This window comes from Acipenser ruthenus, chromosome 25, assembly GCF_902713425.1.
Source record: "Acipenser ruthenus chromosome 25, fAciRut3.2 maternal haplotype, whole genome shotgun sequence".
Classification (NCBI taxonomy): domain Eukaryota; kingdom Metazoa; phylum Chordata; class Actinopteri; order Acipenseriformes; family Acipenseridae; genus Acipenser; species Acipenser ruthenus.
In genome coordinates this window covers 11,641,885-11,662,013 of record NC_081213.1, presented here as the reverse complement: position 1 = coordinate 11,662,013, position 20,129 = coordinate 11,641,885, and the positions used below count along the sequence as shown (strand labels likewise).

The following is a 20,129-nucleotide window of genomic DNA, read 5'->3' as shown; positions in this document are numbered from 1 at the left end:
GTGATTCCTCACTATACTATACTGTAGAGATTTGATTCCACACAGGGCAGTGATTCCTCACTATACTGTAGAGGTTTGATTCCACACAGGGCAGGGATTCCTCACTATACTGTAGAGGTTTGATACACACAGGGCAGTGATTCCTCACTATACTATACTGTAGAGGTTTGATTCCACACAGGGCAGTGATTCCTCACTATACTGTAGAGGTTTGATACACACAGGGCAGTGATTCCTCACTATACTGTAGAGGTTTGATTCCACACAGGGCAGTGATTCCTCACTATACTGTAGAGGTTTGATACACACAGGGCAGTGATTCCTCACTATACTATACTGTAGAGGTTTGATTCCACACAGGGCAGTGATTCCTCACTATACTGTAGAGGTTTGATTCCACACAGGGCAGGGATTCCTCACTATACTATACTGTAGAGGTTTGATACACACAGGGCAGTGATACCTCACTGTACTGTAGAGGTTTGATTCCACACAAGGCAGTGATTCCTCACTATACTGTAGAGGTTTGATACACACAGGGCAGTGATTCCTCACTATACTGTAGAGGTTTGATTCCACACAAGGCAGTGATTCCTCACTATACTGTAGAGGTTTGATACACACAGGGCAGTGATTCCTCACTATACTGTAGAGGTTTGATTCCACACAGGGCAGGGATTCCTCACTATACTGTAGAGGTTTGATTCCACACAGGGCAGGGATTCCTCACTATACTGTAGAGGTTTGATACAAACAGGGCAGTGATTCCTCACTATACTATACTGTAGAGATTTGATTCCACACAGGGCAGTGATTCCTCACTATACTGTAGAGGTTTGATTCCACACAGGGCAGTGATTCCTCACTATACTGTAGAGGTTTGATACACACAGGGCAGTGATTCCTCACTATACTATACTGTAGAGGTTTGATTCCACACAGGGCAGTGATTCCTCACTATACTGTAGAGGTTTGATTCCACACAGGGCAGGGATTCCTCACTATACTATACTGTAGAGGTTTGATACACACAGGGCAGTGATACCTCACTGTACTGTAGAGGTTTGATTCCACACAAGGCAGTGATTCCTCACTATACTGTAGAGGTTTGATACACACAGGGCAGTGATTCCTCACTATACTGTAGAGGTTTGATTCCACACAGGGCAGTGATTCCTCACTATACTATACTGTAGAGGTTTGATTCCACGCAGCGCAGTGATTCCTCACTATACTGTAGAGGTTTGATTCCACACAGGGCAGGGATTCCTCACTATACTATACTGTAGAGGTTTGATACACACAGGGCAGTGATACCTCACTGTACTGTAGAGGTCTGATTCCACACAAGGCAGTGATTCCTCACTATACTGTAGAGGTTTGATACACACAGGGCAGGGATTCCTCACTATACTGTAGAGGTTTGATTCCACACAGGGCAGGGATACCTCACTATACTATACTGTAGAGATTTGATTCCACACAGGGCAGGGATTCCTCACTATACTGTAGAGGTTTGATTCCACACAGGGCAGTGATTCCTCACTATACTGTAGAGGTTTGATTCCACCCAGGGCAGTGATACCTCACTGTACTGTAGAGGTTTGATTCCACACAGGGCAGGGATTCCTCACTATACTATACTGTAGAGGTTTGATTCCACACAGGGCAGTGATTCCTCACTATACTGTAGAGGTTTGATTCCACACAGGGCAGGGATTCCTCACTATACTATACTGTAGAGGTTTGATACACACAGGGCAGTGATACCTCACTGTTCTGTAGAGGTTTGATTCCACACAAGGCAGTGATTCCTCACTATACTGTAGAGGTTTGATTCCACACAGGGCAGTGATTCCTCACTATACTGTAGAGGTTTGATTCCACACAGGGCAGGGATTCCTCACTATACTATACTGTAGAGGTTTGATACACACACAGGGCAGTGATTCCTCACTATACTGTAGAGGTTTGATTCCACACAGGGCAGTGATTCCTCACTATACTATACTGTAGAGGTTTGATTCCACACAGGGCAGGGATTCCTCACTATACTGTAGAGGTTTGATTCCACACAGGGCAGTGATTCCTCACTATACTGTAGAGGTTTGATTCCACACAGGGCAGTGATTCCTCACTATACTATACTGTAGAGATTTGATTCCACACAGGGCAGGGATTCCTCACTATACTGTAGAGGTTTGATTCCACACAGGGCAGTGATTCCTCACTATACTGTAGAGGTTTGATTCCACCCAGGGCAGTGATACCTCACTGTACTGTAGAGGTTTGATTCCACACAGGGCAGGGATTCCTCACTATACTATACTGTAGAGGTTTGATTCCACACAGGGCAGTGATTCCTCACTATACTGTAGAGGTTTGATTCCACACAGGGCAGGGATTCCTCACTATACTGTAGAGGTTTGATTCCACACAGGGCAGGGATTCCTCACTATACTGTAGAGGTTTGATTCCACGCAGCGCAGTGATTCCTCACTATACTGTAGAGATTTGATTCCACACAGGGCAGGGATTCCTCACTATACTGTACACTGTGTTGCCTGTGCTAAGTGCCTCCCTGTCCTTCCCTATCCAGACTCCAAGGCCATCGTAGATGGGAACCTGAAGCTGATCCTGGGGTTGGTGTGGACGCTCATCCTGCACTACTCCATCTCCATGCCTGTGTGGGAGGATGATGGAGACGAGGATGCCAAGAAGCAGACGCCCAAGCAGCGCCTCCTAGGCTGGATCCAGAACAAGATCCCCTACCTGCCCATCACCAACTTCAGCAGAGACTGGCAAGACGGGCGCACGCTCGGGGCTCTGGTGGACAGCTGTGCACCAGGTGAGCGGCCACCAGGGGGCAGCAGCAGCAACACTGTTCACTGGGGTACAATACGATGCATGGCACAGTGTGCCAGGCTGATGCATGCGGGGGTCCAGATGAGCTGCGCTGAGAAATAAGATATGATTCTTTTATATGCTGGTATTGTTGAAAAGCAATGCTTGAATAAGGCAGCATAGGGGAGCATAGAAATCACACTGAGCATGTCTAGATATTCTGCCTTCTCGTGAAATAATGACTACAGGCTCTGGAAGAGTGTAGTAAACACACACTGAGCAATGTGATGTGGGTGGAAAGGGACATGCTTGTGTGACGCTAAGTCCTGCTTATATTGAAGCTGGAGAGAAAGTTCCTGTGATTAATAGGAGAGACTGGCTGACATGAACACTGTGCTTCGTAGGCTTTTGATACTTTGACACTGCACATTAAAGTGCAGTCCTGTGCCTTTACCCGTTAAGCTCCATGCTTACAAGGCTTCAGCTCTGTAAAATGTATTTGATCACCCACATTATTAATCATGAGTGACAAGTCAACAAGTCGCTGTTCAGGGCTTGTCACAATCCCTTATCCTGTGTGTAGATGTCAACACGTTTTTGTTTGCTAACAGTACAGCAGTTTATGAGTGCAATCATTGTTTTTGTGATTTATAATAGATTAAGTGTGTATATAATATGACAAAGCAGACAGAACCTCACCCAAACTGCATGACATCTCTTATAATAAGAGACCCCCTAACCACACATTACAGATCTTTTTTATGATCACATGCAAGAGTTCTGATATTAACCAAGTCAGTGTGTTATTTGATTGGAGTGTCTTTCCCTACCCTTCACCCAGTCAGTCTGGAACAGCATTGCTGGAAACACTCATCGCTGCCCCAGCTACTTCCAGGTCTGAGGCTGCTCCTTTCCAAGTTCCTATCCTCTTTGAAACTCACTCATCGTTGTATTAGGCTGCTAATCACCAGGGAATATCCAATGAGTGTGTGTCTCATTTCCAGGTCTGTGTCCTGACTGGGAGAATTGGGATGGAGCCAAACCAGTGGACAATGCGCGGGAGGCCATGCAGCAGGCAGACGACTGGCTGGGGATTCCACAGGTAAAGAGAGACAGTGGCACAGCCAGTGAGGGGCAGCAATGGGTCGTCTTTCTGTCTGTCTTTCTTTCTTTCTTATTATTTTGGTCCTTGTGCAGTGATGTCAAGAATTACAGTAATTCCATGACATCACCTGCTCATAGAAACAACACAATTACACTCCCTTCCTTATTGTAACACCCCCTGTAATGTGATCCAGACTGCTGTAGCTCATTCAGGCCTGCCTAGCGCCTCCGCATGGCAACCGTTTCGAATGGGCTGGCTGGGGCCAAGCATTTAGTGTTGAATCCTTGAATGAGTCTCGAGTGACCAGTCTTCATCAGCTCTTGATGAGTGGTGAGTTTGAAAAGAACACCCCTGTGTTCTTTTCACACTGTCTGCACTCTCACATTATTCACACTGTCTCCACTCTCACACTGTTCACACTGTACACAGGAAAGGCGGCCCTTAAGGGGCGGAGATAATATCACCCTCCAGGTCAAATGATCATGAAAGTGCAAGACAGCAAGGCCTGTATACAGGGATTTATTTTACCTCGTGCAGTTCATGATACCATGGTTTGAAATGAAGACGTGTTTCTTAAAACATAGATTTCTTTTGAGACCTATAAGGCATGGTGTGGAAAATGAATGGAAAGATTTTGTTAGCTGTAATTATTTTAAACTGCTAGTGTTGTGTTGGGCAGCACTCCGAGTCTGGGGAGAATGAACAGCTCACATGTCAAAGCACTGCTGCACTTGGAGAGGGAAGCTGCTGTCTGTTGCGTGTTGACAGGGCTCTGCAGTGCCACTAATTTGGTCGCATATGCAACTAAAAAATTGCTTGTGTGAACGTACATTTAAATTTAGACTACCAATCATTAAAGGTTGACTATAAAAAATAAATGTGTTTTTTTTTTTTTTTTCAGCTGAAAGTATTTAAACAAAACTCTCAGATGTAATCTTGCATAGCTCAGTCGTAATGTACTCTGGGAATGTAGTTTATTGGTGTCCACTGCCCACTGTTAAATCACACATTAACTACAAATCCCATACCCCACCAAATGCCTGTGATTTATCAATGCACTTGTTTGAAAACAAGATAAGGAAAATAACAAATTATTCATGTGATTGGAGAGGTTTTAAAAAAAAAAACAACGTGATGATGAACGGAATTCAGATATGTCTGCATCTCTACAAGAAATGAGCAACGCAGACCTGTCAGAAGAGGAGCGCGCAGGGATCTTAAAGGCTTGTAACATACAACCTGCTCACAGTCGACGGAGCACAAAAAGAACAGACAAGTTCAACCAACAGTGGTGAAAAGATTTGCCCTGGCTTAAGTTTGACAATGTTAAGAAATGCATGTTTTGTCAGGATGAAAGGGAGCTGATGGCAGGCAAGACTGCATTTTTAACAGGGAGCCAGAAGTTCAAACATAAAACTTTATTAAAAGGGTTGGATTAGCGGTTTGCTTTTCAATCAACCAAAAATTAAGTCCATTACTTTAAATAAAACTAGTGAAATAGATCTCTCTCTGTGTCTCTCTCTCTCTCTCTCTCTCTCTCTCTGTATAGTTGCACTGGCAGGTTTTTGTTTAGGTTTTTGCTTGCCTTGCTGTTTAGCAGGTTTTATATTTCAGTTTTCAGACTAAATGATCTAAATAGCCCCTGTTTCTGATGATCTGAATAAGCCCCTGTTTATAAAGCTCCTTCAAGGTCTGTCTGGGTATCTATTAAGATCTGAATTGTATTTTGAAACCCTTGTTGACAGTGAGTGCTTCACCTTATTCCTGTACACAACCTCCCCATTCACAGAGTCTGCAACATTATCAGCTTCTCTGATAGACCTTGGTGTGGCACACACTGTGCCCTTAGCAAACAGGTGGAGGTTGGGAATGGATTCCTTTTCACTTGCATCAGAGAGACACCGACACACACACACCTCAGGCATGATTAGCGAATGCAATATTTGCTCACGGGCTGGATTCCTATTTCAATGGCCTTCCTGCTTGGTGTGAGTAAACACTGCACTCTTCTGTTTCTGAGTTTGGACTCCATTTCCGTTACTCCACAGATAAACAGGCACTGCCGATTATGTCACAAGCTGCTTGATGACATACGGCTGTCTGCTTCATACAGGAGATGAATCGGATGCCATGGTTACTTCAGAATCATTTGTTGTGCAGTGATGCCTATGTTATAATCGAGTCATAACCAATCGGATGTTTTCTCAATCAGCATTCTCACGTCCGTTAAACAGACGTCATTACATAAGAATATAAGAAAGTTTACAAACGAGAGGAGGCCATTCGGCCCATCTTGCTTGTTTGGTTGTTAGTAGCTTATTGATCCCAGAATCTCCTCAAGCAGCTTCTTGAAGTATCCCAGGGTGTCAGCTTCAACAACATTACTGGGGAGTTGGTTCCAGACCCTCACAATTCTCTGTGTAAAAAAGTGCCTCCTATTTTCTGCTCTGAATGCCCCTTTATCTAATCTCCATTTGTGACCCCTGGTCCTTGTTTCTTTTCTCAGGTCAAGAAAGTCAGCTGGGTCGACATTGTCAAAACCTTTTAGAATTTTGAATGTTTGAATCAGATCACCGCGTAGTCTTCTTTGTTCAAGACTGAATAAATTCACATTTTTTAGCGTGTCTGCATACAACATGCCTTTTAAACCCAGAATAATTCTGGTCGCTCCATTTTGAGGTTTCTCTTGTAATCAGTACTTTCTGTTTTCTACATGTTAACCATGCCCTAATCCACATGCTTGCATTTCCTTGAATCCCTACTGCATTCAGTTTGAGAATTCATATTTTATGCAGTACTTTGTCAAAAACTTTCTGGAAATCTAAATAAAACCATGTCATATGCTTTGCAATTATCCATTGTCGATGTTGCATCCTCAAAAAAATCAAGCAGGTTAGTTAGACACAATCTCCCTTTCCTAAAACCACGCTGACTGTCTCCCAGGTTACTGTTACCATGTAGGTAATTTTCCATTTTGGATCTTATTATAGATCATATAATAGAAGTCAGGCTTATTGGTCTGTAATCAGTCTGCCGTGCTGCAGTGTAAACACTGAAAGCCTGCAGGTGGTTTAATAGACAGGTATGTTTGTAATATCACCTGGACTTGCTTTTCATGTCATGTATTTTCCAGAATGTGTGCAGAGTACCTGGATATTATGTAGCACACTGCTCTGAAGTCACATGAGAGGCAAGCACAGTTAATACACGTTTTAGAGAACTGTTATGGATGTTAGACTGCAGGTCTGCGTCTCGCTGGTGCGCGGTGAGCCGAGGACACCCTGGCCGACCTAACCCTCCCTCCCCCCGGGCGGCGCTCGGCCAATTGAGCGCCACCCCCTGGAAGCTCCCGTCCTCGGTCGGCAAAGGAATAGCCTGGACTCGAACTTGCGACGCCCAGACTATAGAGCGCATCCTGCACTCCACGTGGAGCGCCTTTGCTGGATGCGCCACTCGGGAGCCCCAGTTGTCTTTATTTCTACATCAGAAACAAAAATCAGTTTGGTTTTGGCAAGTGTATTTGCAGTGTGTTTCACTGTGCATCTGTTCTTTGCAGTGTGTTTCACTGTGCATCTGTTCTTTGCAGTGTGTTTCACTGTGCATCTGTTCTTTGCAGTGTGTTTCACTGTGCATCTGTTCTCTGCAGTGTGTTTCACTGTGCATCTGTTCTTTGCAGTGTGTTTCACTGTGCATCTGTTCTTTGCAGTGTGTTTCACTGTGCATCTGTTCTTTGCAGTGTGTTTCACTGTGCATCTGTTCTTTGCAGTGTGTTTCACTGTGCATCTCTTCTTTGCAGTGTGTTTCACTGTGCATCTCTTCTTCGCAGTGTGTTTCACTGTGCATCTCTTCGCAGTGTGTTTCACTGTGCATCTGTTCTTTGCAGTGTGTTTCACTGTGCATCTGTTCTTTGCAGTGTGTTTCACTGTGCATCTCTTCTTTGCAGTGTGTTTCACTGTGCATCTCTTCTTTGCAGTGTGTTTCCCTGTGCATCTCTTCTTTGCAGTGTGTTTCACTGTGCATCTGTTCTTTGCAGTGTGTTTCACTGTGCATCTGTTCTTTGCAGTGTGTTTCCCTGTGCATCTCTTCTTTGCAGTGTGTTTCCCTGTGCATCTCTTCTTTGCAGTGTGTTTCACTGTGCATCTCTTCTTTGCAGTGTGTTTCACTGTGCATCTCTTCTTTGCAGTGTGTTTCACTGTGCATCTGTTCTTTGCAGTGTTTCACTGTGCATCTGTTCTTCGCAGTGTGTTTCACTGTGCATCTGTTCTTCGCAGTGTGTTTCACTGTGCATTTCACTGTGCATCTGTTTTTTGCAGTGTGTTTCACTGTGCATCTGTTCTTCGCAGTGTGTTTCACTGTGCATCTGTTCTTCGCAGTGTGTTTCACTGTGCATCTGTTCTTCGCAGTGTGTTTCACTGTGCATCTGTTCTTCGCAGTGTGTTTCACTGTGCATCTGTTCTTTGCAGTGTGTTTCACTGTGCATCTGTTCTTCGCAGTGTGTTTCACTGTGCATCTGTTCTTTGCAGTGTGTTTCACTGTGCATCTGTTCTTCGCAGTGTGTTTCACTGTGTATCTATTCTGTATATCTATTCTAACTCTCTAAACTGCTGGATTGAGGTTAAATGTATTTGGGATTGGTTGTGGTAGCTCTGGTTATTAGTGGCTCACACTGCCACACTAGACCAAGATTATGGTTTGGATTTCATGAGATCATACACCACAAAGCCTATAATCGTCCTGAGCTGTTCTCAAATACTACACTCAATTAATGAAGGCTGCGCTGACAGTGTGTCTGTTAGGGGCTACACTCACAGTGTGTATCTGTGTGTGTCTGATAGAGGCTACACTCACAGTGTGTATCTGTGTGTGTCTGATAGAGGCTACACTCACAGTGTGTATCTGTGTGTGTCTGATAGAGGCTACACTCACAGTGTGTATCTGTGTGTGTGATAGAGGCTACACTCACAGTGTGTATGTATGTGTGTGATAGAGGCTACACTCACAGTGTATATCTGTGTGTGTGTGATAGAGGCTACACTCACAGTGTGTATCTGTGTGTGTGATAGAGGCTACACTCACAGTGTGTATCTGTGTGTGTGTGATAGAGGCTACACTCACAGTGTGTATCTGTGTGTGTCTGATAGAGGCTACACTCACAGTGTGTATCTGTGTGTGTGTGATAGAGGCTACACTCACAGTGTGTATCTGTGTGTGTGATAGAGGCTACACTCACAGTGTGTATCTGTGTGTGTCTGATAGAGGCTACACTCACAGTGTGTATCTGTGTGTGTCTGATAGACGCTACACTCACAGTTGTATGGGGATAGATAGCTAGATGCATATTCTAAGTATTAAGCAATTTAACAATTAGTATTCATGACAGTATATAGATCCTTTGTGATGTCATCCCTGATAATCCCATCAGATTTGCATGCTGTTGCAAACAGAAGGATATCAATTCCCCCTTGATGCAAGTTCTGGCCTGAGGCTGATACATAAGCAAGCTTAAAAATCACACTATTCACCTTGTTTAAACAGTAAAGAGTTATTTGTACAACATGACAAAACAAACAATAATACATTTGAGTAATTAGTCAAAGTCACTCTGTGAAAGGGTAGCGTGGTGGCCAAAGCTTGTTACCTGGCAACAAGGAGACAGTGAAACAGGAAGATACACGTTTATTATACACCAAACAAAAACAAAGAGACTCAGCACAGGCGCCAATATAGAGTGAAACAAAACAACACAGACACTTCAACATAATAACACTGGACACACTGTCAGTCTGCGCATTCCCCTTCACTGATCACTTCAACAGAATAACACTGGACACACTGCCAGTCTGCGCATTCCCCTTCACTGATCACTTCAACATAATAACACTGGACACACTGTCAGTCTGCGCATTCCCCTTCACTGATCACTTCAACAGAATAACACTGGACACACTGCCAGTCTGCGCATTCCCCTTCACTGATCACTTCAACATAATAACACTGGACACACTGTCAGTCTGCGCATTCCCCTTCACTGATCACTTCAACAGAATAACACTGGACACACTGCCAGTCTGTGCATTCCCCTTCACTGATCACTTCAACAGAATAACACTGGACACACTGTCAGTCTGCACATTCCCCTTCACTGATCACTTCAACAGAATAACACTGGACACACTGTCAGTCTATGCATTCCCCTTCACTGATCACTTCAACATAATAACACTGGACACACTGCCAGTCTGCGCATTCCCCTTCACTGATCACTTCAACATAATAACACTGGACACACTGTCAGTCTGCGCATTCCCCTTCACTGATCACTTCAACAGAATAACACTGGACACACTGTCAGTCTGCGCATTCCCCTTCACTGATCACTTCAACAGAATAACACTGGACACACTGTCAGTCTGCGCATTCCCCTTCACTGATCACTTCAACAGAATAACACTGGACACACTGTCAGTCTGCGCATTCCCCTTCACTGATCACTTCAACAGAATAACACTGGACACACTGTCAGTCTGCGCATTCCCCTTCACTGATCACTTCAACAGAATAACACTGGACACACTGTCAGTCTGCGCATTCCCCTTCACTGATCACTTCAACAGAATAACACTGGACACACTGTCAGTCTGCGCATTCCCCTTCACTGAACACTTCAACAGAATAACACTGGACACACTGTCAGTCTATGCATTCCCCTTCACTGATCACTTCAACATAATAACACTGGACACACTGTCAGTCTGCGCATTCCCCTTCACTGATCACTTCAACAGAATAACACTGGACACACTGTCAGTCTGCGCATTCCCCTTCACTGATCACTTCAACAGAATAACACTGGACACACTGTCAGTCTGCGCATTCCCCTTCACTGATCACTTCAACAGAATAACACTGGACACACTGTCAGTCTGCGCATTCCCCTTCACTGATCACTTCAACAGAATAACACTGGACACACTGTCAGTCTGCGCATTCCCCTTCACTGATCACTTCAACAGAATAACACTGGACACACTGTCAGTCTGCGCATTCCCCTTCACTGATCACTTCAACAGAATAACACTGGACACACTGTCAGTCTGCGCATTCCCCTTCACTGATCACTTCAACAGAATAACACTGGACACACTGTCAGTCTGCGCATTCCCCTTCACTGATCACTTCAACAGAATAACACACACACACTGTCAGTCTGCGCATTCCCCTTCACTGATCACTTCAACAGAATAACACTGGACACACTGCCAGTCTGCGCATTCCCCTTCACTGATCACTTCAACAGAATAACACTGGACACACTGTCAGTCTGCGCATTCCCCTTCACTGATCACTTCAACAGAATAATAATAATAATTTTTAAAGTGAGTTTTTGGAAAACACCACCTGGAAACTGCCATTAATTTGTGATGTAGACTCACTTTTCAGAAGATGTATTGTGCATGTGATTATATCCATATTTCCACCAAGAAAAGAAAGCAAAAAACACACAGTGGCAATAGCGATTGGCCACAGAGACGAGACTTAAAGAGTAAGTTGCGGGTTACGCGCTGTTTATTTATTTATATAACGCTTTTTATACAAAAGTATCGCAAAGCACTGTACAACAAACCACAATACATTTGTATAGCATGTCACACATACAACTGCCACAGTCAGACCATTTAAATAACAGATTTAAATGACAGTATACACATAATCATACAAAAGCAGCAATTTTAAAGTTACATTAAAACCCACTAAGATAAGAAAGCCATTTTATAAAAGTGAGTTTTTAGTCTTGACTTGAAAACTGTAACAGTCCCAGCTTCCCTGACAAACAAAGGCAGAGCATTCCATAATTTCGGAGCTCTACAAGAAGAAGCCCTACCTCCCGTGTTGCTTTTGTTGACCCCAGAATAACCAGCAGCCCTGCATCCTGTGATCTCAGAGTGCGGTTCGGAAGATACAGGCTTAGTAACTCCTAGGTGCTAATCCATTCAGGGCCTTGTAAGTTAACAGCACAATCTTAAAATCAATTCTGTACTGCACAGGGAGTCAATGTAAAGAGGCCAAAACAGGGGTAATATGTTCACTTTCCCTGGTTTTAGTCAGAATTCTAGCGGCAGTATTCTGAACAAGCTGCAAGTGGGATACCACATGTTTTAGGATACCAGAAAAAAGTGCATTACAATAATCAATTCTAGATAAAACAAAGGCATGCATTAGTCTCTCTGCATCAGATATTATTATTTGCTTATTTAGCAGACACCTTCAGCCAAGGCGACTTACACAGACTAGGGTGTGTGAACTGTGCATCAGCTGCAGAGTCACTTACAACAACGTCTCACCCGAAAGACGCAGCACAAGGAGGTTGACTTGCTCAGGGTCACACAGTGAGTCAGTGACTTGCTCAGGGTCACACAGTGAGTCAGTGAATGAGCTGGGATTTGAACCGGGGACCTCCTGGTTACAAGTCCTTTTCTTTAACCATCGGAGCACACAGCCTCCTATAATGGAAATAATTGGTCTAATAAAAGAAGTACCTTATTTCTAGAACAGCTTTTAAACTAACATTTATACAGTAAGGTATTTTTTATCTAATTACATGCAGGCATATATTTAAACTCTTATCTCTTTTTAGGTGCTCAAGAAGCATTAGCTTTCTGTAATGCTGCGTGAAGTTTCTGTTGGGTAGTAAGTATCCTCTCCGGTAAAGCAGTTAGACCGGGCTCCTCCGTGGAGCAGTTTGAAGATTGTGGTGCAACAATAACAGCTTGGAAGACATTTCTGAAAACACATTTTAGTGGCTAAAGCTCTTGTTATTATGTGTGGTACAAAGGAGGATAGAGGAAGTTTCTGATTGGCTAGTTCATATCAAAGTTGACACTTTCTGGACTAAAGATGTTAAGCACTGTCTTCTTTGTGTCTGTATGAATTTCAGAAAGATTTTTTATTTAATCTGTGCTTCTAACTTTGTAAGGAAATAAAACTGGCCCCTCACTCCTAGTTTATATCAGGTCTTACTTATATGTTCCTCTAAAATGTACCTTCTGGTATGAAGCGTGTCAGTGTTCGGTGCAGGCGGATCAGAGCTTCTGGTATGAAGCGTGTCAGTGTTCGGTGCAGGCGGATCAGAGCTTCTGGTATGAAGCGTGTCAGTGTTCGGTGCAGGCGGATCAGAGCTTCTGGTATGAAGCGTGTCAGTGTTCGGTGCAGGCGGATCAGAGCTTCTGGTATGAAGCGTGTCAGTGTTCGGTGCGGGCGGATCAGAGCTTCTGGTATGAAGCGTGTCAGTGTTCGGTGCGGGCGGATCAGAGCTTCTGGTATGAAGCGTGTCAGTGTTCGGTGCAGGCGGATCAGAGCTTCTGGTATGAAGCGTGTCAGTGTTCGGTGCAGGCGGATCAGAGCTTCTGGTATGAAGCGTGTCAGTGTTCGGTGCAGGCGGATCAGAGCTTCTGGTATGAAGCGTGTCAGTGTTCGGTGCAGGCGGATCAGAGCTTCTGGTATGAAGCGTGTCAGTGTTCGGTGCAGGCGGATCAGAGCTTTCATTTAGTTAGTTTTAGTTGTTCTTAAAGTTATCTTATTTATTACTGATTTGTTTGATTCACTGTATCTTTATTTTGTCTCAGTGTTTCCTTAATTTCTATGGACTCTTTATTACTTATTTTCTTTTAAAATACTTCAATTTTCCTAAATATATTTTCCCATTTACTGTGGTTCTATCCGCCCTTCTAGGACCTCTGAGGGAGTCTGGATCGTTATCAGCTTTACAAGAGGTCTTCTGTTGGTGGGAGACTAGTCAGGATGTCTTTGAATTTGTAGTCTTAAAGTCATGATCTAGATGACTTCTCTGTGTGTATTGTTAAAATAAGGTACTATGACCTCCACAGTGTGTCTCTGATGGATGCTGCCCTCACTCTGTGTCTCTGTGTGTCAGTGATGGATCCTGCCCTCACTCTGTGTCTCTGTGTGTCAGGTGATGTGTGTGTCAGTGATGGATGCTGCCCTCACTCTGTGTCTCTGTGTGTCAGGTGATGTGTGTGTCAGTGATGGATGCTGCCCTCACTCTGTGTCTCTGTGTGTCAGTGATGGATGCTGCCCTCACTCTGTGTCTCTGTGTGTCAGGTGATGTGTGTGTCAGTGATGGATGCTGCCCTCACTCTGTGTCTCTGTGTGTCAGGTGATGTGTGTGTCAGTGATGGATGCTGCCCTCACTCTGTGTCTCTGTGTGTCAGGTGATGGATGCTGCCCTCACTCTGTGTCTCTGTGTGTCAGGTGATGTGTGTGTCAGTGATGGATGCTGCCCTCACTCTGTGTCTCTGTGTGTCAGTGATGGATGCTGCCCTCACTCTGTGTCTCTGTGTGTCAGGTGATGTGTGTGTCAGTGATGGATGCTGCCCTCACTCTGTGTCTCTGTGTGTCAGTGATGGATGTTGCCCTCACTCTGTGTCTCTGTGTGTCAGTGATGGATGCTGCCCTCACTCTGTGTCTCTGTGTGTCAGGTGATGTGTGTGTCAGTGATGGATCCTGCCCTCACTCTGTGTCTCTGTGTGTCAGGTGATGTGTGTGTCAGTGATGGATGCTGCCCTCACTCTGTGTCTCTGTGTGTCAGTGATGGATGTTGCCCTCACTCTGTGTCTCTGTGTGTCAGTGATGGATGCTGCCCTCACTCTGTGTCTCTGTGTGTCAGTGATGGATGCTGCCCTCACTCTGTGTCTCTGTGTGTCAGGTGATGTGTGTGTCAGTGATGGATGCTGCCCTCACTCTGTGTCTCTGTGTTTCAGGTGATGTGTGTGTCAGTGATGGATGCTGCCCTCACTCTGTGTCTCTGTGTGTCAGGTGATGTGTGTGTCAGTGATGGATGCTGCCCTCACTCTGTGTCTCTGTGTGTCAGTGATGGATGCTGCCCTCACTCTGTGTCTCTGTGTGTCAGGTGATGTGTGTGTCAGTGATGGATCCTGCCCTCACTCTGTGTCTCTGTGTGTCAGGTGATGTGTGTGTCAGTGATGGATGCTGCCCTCACTCTGTGTCTCTGTGTGTCAGGTGATGTGTGTGTCAGTGATGGATCCTGCCCTCACTCTGTGTCTCTGTGTGTCAGTGATGGATGCTGCCCTCACTCTGTGTGTCAGGTGATGTGTGTGTCAGTGATGGATGCTGCCCTCACTCTGTGTCTCTGTGTGTCAGGTGATGTGTGTGTCAGTGATGGATGCTGTCCTCACTCTGTGTCTCTGTGTGTCAGGTGATGTGTGTGTCAGTGATTGATCCTGCCCTCACTCTGTGTCTCTGTGTTGCAGGTGATTACACCAGAGGAGATCATCGACCCCGATGTAGACGAGCACTCTGTCATGACTTACCTGTCACAGTTCCCCAAAGCCAAGCTGAAACCAGGAGCGCCCCTCAAACCCAAACTGAACCCCAAGAAAGCCAGAGCCTACGGGCCAGGTACGTCCATCTTTCTGGCATTGACATTAGCATTGGCATTGACACCTGATTACTTTCTATGTAGCAGCAATACATGTTTGATTCAATGTTTTAACACTGAGTATCACATATATATAAAAGCACCCCCAGCCATGTGGTGTAGAGACTGAAATGGGGCTTGTTTGCTGATGTCCATTGTCAGGGGCAAGGTTGTGCACCTAACTCACTGGGGGCTGAGAGTTCAGGAAGTGATGTGTGAGTGCTGTCTGCTCTCTCACTGTGAGGTGTGAGTACTGTGTCTGCTCTCTCACTGTGAGGTGTGTCTGCTCTGTCACTGAGGTGTGAGTGATGTGTCTGCTCTCTCACTGTGAGGTGTGTCTGCTCTCTCACTGTGAGGTGTGTCTGCTCTCTCACTGTGAGGTGTGAGTACTGTGTCTGCTCTCTCACTGTGAGGTGTGTCTGCTCTCTCACTGTGAGGCGTGAGTACTGTGTCTGCTCTCTCACTGTGAGGTGTGTCTGCTCTGTCACTGAGGTGTGAGTGATGTGTCTGCTCTCTCACTGTGAGGTGTGTCTGCTCTCTCACTGTGAGGTGTGTCTGCTCTGTCACTGTGAGGTGTGAGTGATGTGTCTGCTCTCTCACTGTGAGGTGTGTCTGCTCTCTCACTGTGAGGTGTGTCTGCTCTCTCACTGTGAGGTGTGTCTGCTCTCTCACTGTGAGGTGTGTCTGCTCTCTCACTGTGAGGTGTGAGTACTGTGTCTGCTCTCTCACTGTGAGGTGTGTCTGCTCTGTCACTGAGATGTGAGTGATGTGTCTGCTCTCTCACTGTGAGGTGTGTCTGCTCTCTCACTGTGAGGTGTGTCTGCTCTGTCACTGTGAGGCGTGAGTACTGTGTCTGCTCTCTCACTGTGAGGTGTGTCTGCTCTCTCACTGTGAGGTGTGAGTGATGTGTCTGCTCTCTCACTGTGAGGTGTTTCTGCTCTCTCACTGTGAGGTGTGTCTGCTCTGTCACTGTGAGGTGTGAGTACTGTGTCTGCTCTCTCACTGTGAGGTGTGTCTTCTCTGTCACTGTGAGGCGTGAGTACTGTGTCTGCTCTCTCACTGTGAGGTGTGTCTGCTCTCTCACTGTGAGGTGTGAGTGATGTGTCTGCTCTCTCACTGAGGTGTGTCTGCTCTCTCATGGTGAGGTGTGTCTGCTCTCTCACTGTGAGGTGTGTCTGCTCTCTCACTGTGAGGTGTGAGTGATGTGTCTGCTCTCTCACTGAGGTGTGTCTGCTCTCTCATGGTGAGGTGTGTCTGCTCTCTCACTGTGAGGTGTGTCTGCTCTCTCACTGTGAGGTGTGTCTGCTCTGTCACTGTGAGGCGTGAGTACTGTGTCTGCTCTCTCACTGTGAGGTGTGTCTGCTCTCTCACTGTGAGGTGTGAGTGATGTGTCTGCTCTCTCACTGTGAGGTGTTTCTGCTCTCTCACTGTGAGGTGTGTCTGCTCTGTCACTGTGAGGTGTGAGTACTGTGTCTGCTCTCTCACTGTGAGGTGTGTCTTCTCTGTCACTGTGAGGCGTGAGTACTGTGTCTGCTCTCTCACTGTGAGGTGTGTCTGCTCTCTCACTGTGAGGTGTGAGTGATGTGTCTGCTCTCTCACTGAGGTGTGTCTGCTCTCTCATGGTGAGGTGTGTCTGCTCTCTCACTGTGAGGTGTGTCTGCTCTCTCACTGTGAGGTGTGAGTGATGTGTCTGCTCTCTCACTGAGGTGTGTCTGCTCTCTCATGGTGAGGTGTGTCTGCTCTCTCACTGTGAGGTGTGTCTGCTCTCTCATGGTGAGGTGTGTCTGCTCTCTCACTGTGAGGTGTGTCTGCTCTCTCACTGTGAGATGTGTCTGCTCTCTCACTGTGAGGTGTGTCTGCTCTCTCACTGTGAGGTGTGAGTGATGTGTCTGCTCTCTCACTGTGAGTACTGTGTCTGCTCTCTCACTGTGAGATGTGTCTGCTCTCTCACTGTGAGGTGTGTCTGCTCTCTCACTGTGAGGTGTGAGTGATGTGTCTGCTCTCTCACTGTGAGGTGTGTCTGCTCTCTCACTGTGAGGTGTGTCTGCTCTGTCACTGTGAGGTGTGAGTACTGTGTCTGCTCTCTCACTGTGAGGTGTGTCTGCTCTGTCACTGTGAGGTGTGAGTACTGTGTCTGCTCTCTCACTGTGAGGTGTGTCTGCTCTCTCACTGTGAGGTGTGAGTGATGTGTCTGCTCTCTCACTGAGGTGTGTCTGCTCTCTCATGGTGAGGTGTGTCTGCTCTCTCACTGTGAGGTGTGTCTGCTCTCTCACTGTGAGGTGTGTCTGCTCTCTCACTGTGAGGTGTGTCTGCTCTCTCACTGTGAGGTGTGAGTACTGTGTCTGCTCTCTCACTGTGAGGTGTGTCTGCTCTCTCACTGTGAGGTGTGAGTACTGTGTCTGCTCTCTCACTGTGAGGTGTGTCTGCTCTCTCACTGTGAGGTGTGAGTACTGTGTCTGCTCTCTCACTGTGAGGTGTGTCTGCTCTCTCACTGTGAGGTGTGAGTACTGTGTCTGCTCTCTCACTGTGAGGTGTGTCTGCTCTCTCACTGTGAGGTGTGAGTGCTGTGTCTGCTCTCTCACTGTGAGGTGTGTCTGCTCTCCCACTGTGAGGTGTGTCTGCTCTCTCACTGTGAGGTGTGAGTACTGTGTCTGCTCTCCCACTGTGAGGTGTGTCTGCTCTCTCACTGTGAGGTGTGAGTACTGTGTCTGCTCTCTCACTGTGAGGTGTGTCTGCTCTGTCACTGTGAGGTGTGAGTGATGTGTCTGCTCTCTCACTGTGAGGTGTGTCTGCTCTGTCACTGTGAGGTGTGAGTGATGTGTCTGCTCTCTCACTGTGAGGTGTGTCTGCTCTGTCACTGTGAGGTGTGAGTGATGTGTCTGCTCTCTCACTGTGAGGTGTGTCTGCTCTCTCACTGTGAGGTGTGAGTGATGTGTCTGCTTTCTCACTGTGAGGTGTGTCTGCTCTCTCACTGTGAGGCGTGAGTGATGTGTCTGCTCTCTCACTGTGAGGTGTGTCTGCTCTCACACTGTGAGGTGTGTCTGCTCTCTCACTGTGAGATGTGTCTTCTCTCACACTGTGAGGTGTGTCTTCTCTCACTGTGAGGTTTGTCTGCTCTCTCACTGTGAGGTTTGTCTGCTCTCTCACTGTGAGGTGTGTCTGCTCTCTCACTGTGAGGTGTGAGTGATGTGTCTGCTCTCTCACTGTGAGGTGTGTCTGCTCTCTCACTGTGAGGTGTGTCTGCTCTGTCACTGTGAGGTGTGAGTACTGTGTCTGCTCTCTCACTGTGAGGTGTGTCTGCTCTCTCACTGTGAGGCGTGAGTACTGTGTCTGCTCTCTCACTGTGAGGTGTGTCTGCTCTGTCACTGAGGTGTGAGTGATGTGTCTGCTCTCTCACTGTGAGGTGTGTCTGCTCTCTCACTGTGAGGTGTGTCTGCTCTCTCACTGTGAGGTGTGAGTGATGTGTCTGCTCTCTCACTGTGAGGTGTGTCTGCTCTCTCACTGTGAGGTGTGTCTGCTCTCTCACTGTGAGGTGTGTCTGCTCTCTCACTGTGAGGTGTGAGTACTGTGTCTGCTCTCTCACTGTGAGGTGTGTCTGCTCTGTCACTGAGGTGTGAGTGATGTGTCTGCTCTCTCACTGTGAGGTGTGTCTGCTCTCTCACTGTGAGGTGTGTCTGCTCTGTCACTGTGAGGCGTGAGTACTGTGTCTGCTCTCTCACTGTGAGGTGTGTCTGCTCTCTCACTGTGAGGTGTGAGTGATGTGTCTGCTCTCTCACTGTGAGGTGTGTCTGCTCTCTCACTGTGAGGTGTGTCTGCTCTGTCACTGTGAGGTGTGAGTACTGTGTCTGCTCTCTCACTGTGAGGTGTGTCTGCTCTGTCACTGTGAGGCGTGAGTACTGTGTCTGCTCTCTCACTGTGAGGTGTGTCTGCTCTCTCACTGTGAGGTGTGAGTGATGTGTCTGCTCTCTCACTGAGGTGTGTCTGCTCTCTCATGGTGAGGTGTGTCTGCTCTCTCACTGTGAGGTGTGTCTGCTCTCTCACTGTGAGGTGTGAGTGATGTGTCTGCTCTCTCACTGAGGTGTGTCTGCTCTCTCATGGTGAGGTGTGTCTGCTCTCTCACTGTGAGTACTGTGTCTGCTCTCTCACTGTGAGGTGTGTCTGCTCTCTCACTGTGAGGTGTGAGTGATGTGTCTGCTCTCTCACTGTGAGGTGTGTCTGCTCTGTCACTGTGAGGTGTGAGTACTGTGTCTGCTCTCTCACTGTGAGGTGTGTCTGCTCTGTCACTGTGAGGTGTGAGTACTGTGTCTGCTCTCTCACTGTGAGGTGTGTCTGCTCTCTCACTGTGAGGTGTGAGTGATGTGTCTGCTCTCTCACTGAGGTGTGTCTGCTCTCTCATGGTGAGGTGTGTCTGCTCTCTCACTGTGAGGTGTGTCTGCTCTCTCACTGTGAGGTGTGTCTGCTCTCTCACTGTGAGGTGTGAGTGCTGTGTCTGCTCTCCCACTGTGAGGTGTGTCTGCTCTCTCACTGTGAGGTGTGAGTACTGTGTCTGCTCTCTCACTGTGAGGTGTGTCTGCTCTCTCACTGTGAGGTGTGAGTACTGTGTCTGCTCTCTCACTGTGAGGTGTGTCTGCTCTCTCACTGTGAGGTGTGAGTACTGTGTCTGCTCTCTCACTGTGAGGTGTGTCTGCTCTCTCACTGTGAGGTGTGAGTGCTGTGTCTGCTCTC

At 46.6% G+C, this 20,129-nt stretch overlaps 1 protein-coding gene across 4 annotated transcripts in view; it reads left to right on the top strand.

Moving 5' to 3' along the window:
* Positions 1–20,129, top strand: part of LOC117964055 (filamin-B-like) — a 153,455-nt gene that overhangs the window by 48,092 nt on the left and 85,234 nt on the right. For all 4 annotated transcript variants that reach the window (XM_058999338.1, XM_058999336.1, XM_058999335.1 and 1 more), the window contains exons 2-4: positions 2,600–2,848; positions 3,849–3,946; positions 15,238–15,385. In XM_058999338.1, coding sequence (XP_058855321.1) covers positions 2,600–2,848; positions 3,849–3,946; positions 15,238–15,385 — 495 coding nt within the window. The remainder of the gene's footprint in view (positions 1–2,599; positions 2,849–3,848; positions 3,947–15,237; positions 15,386–20,129) is intronic.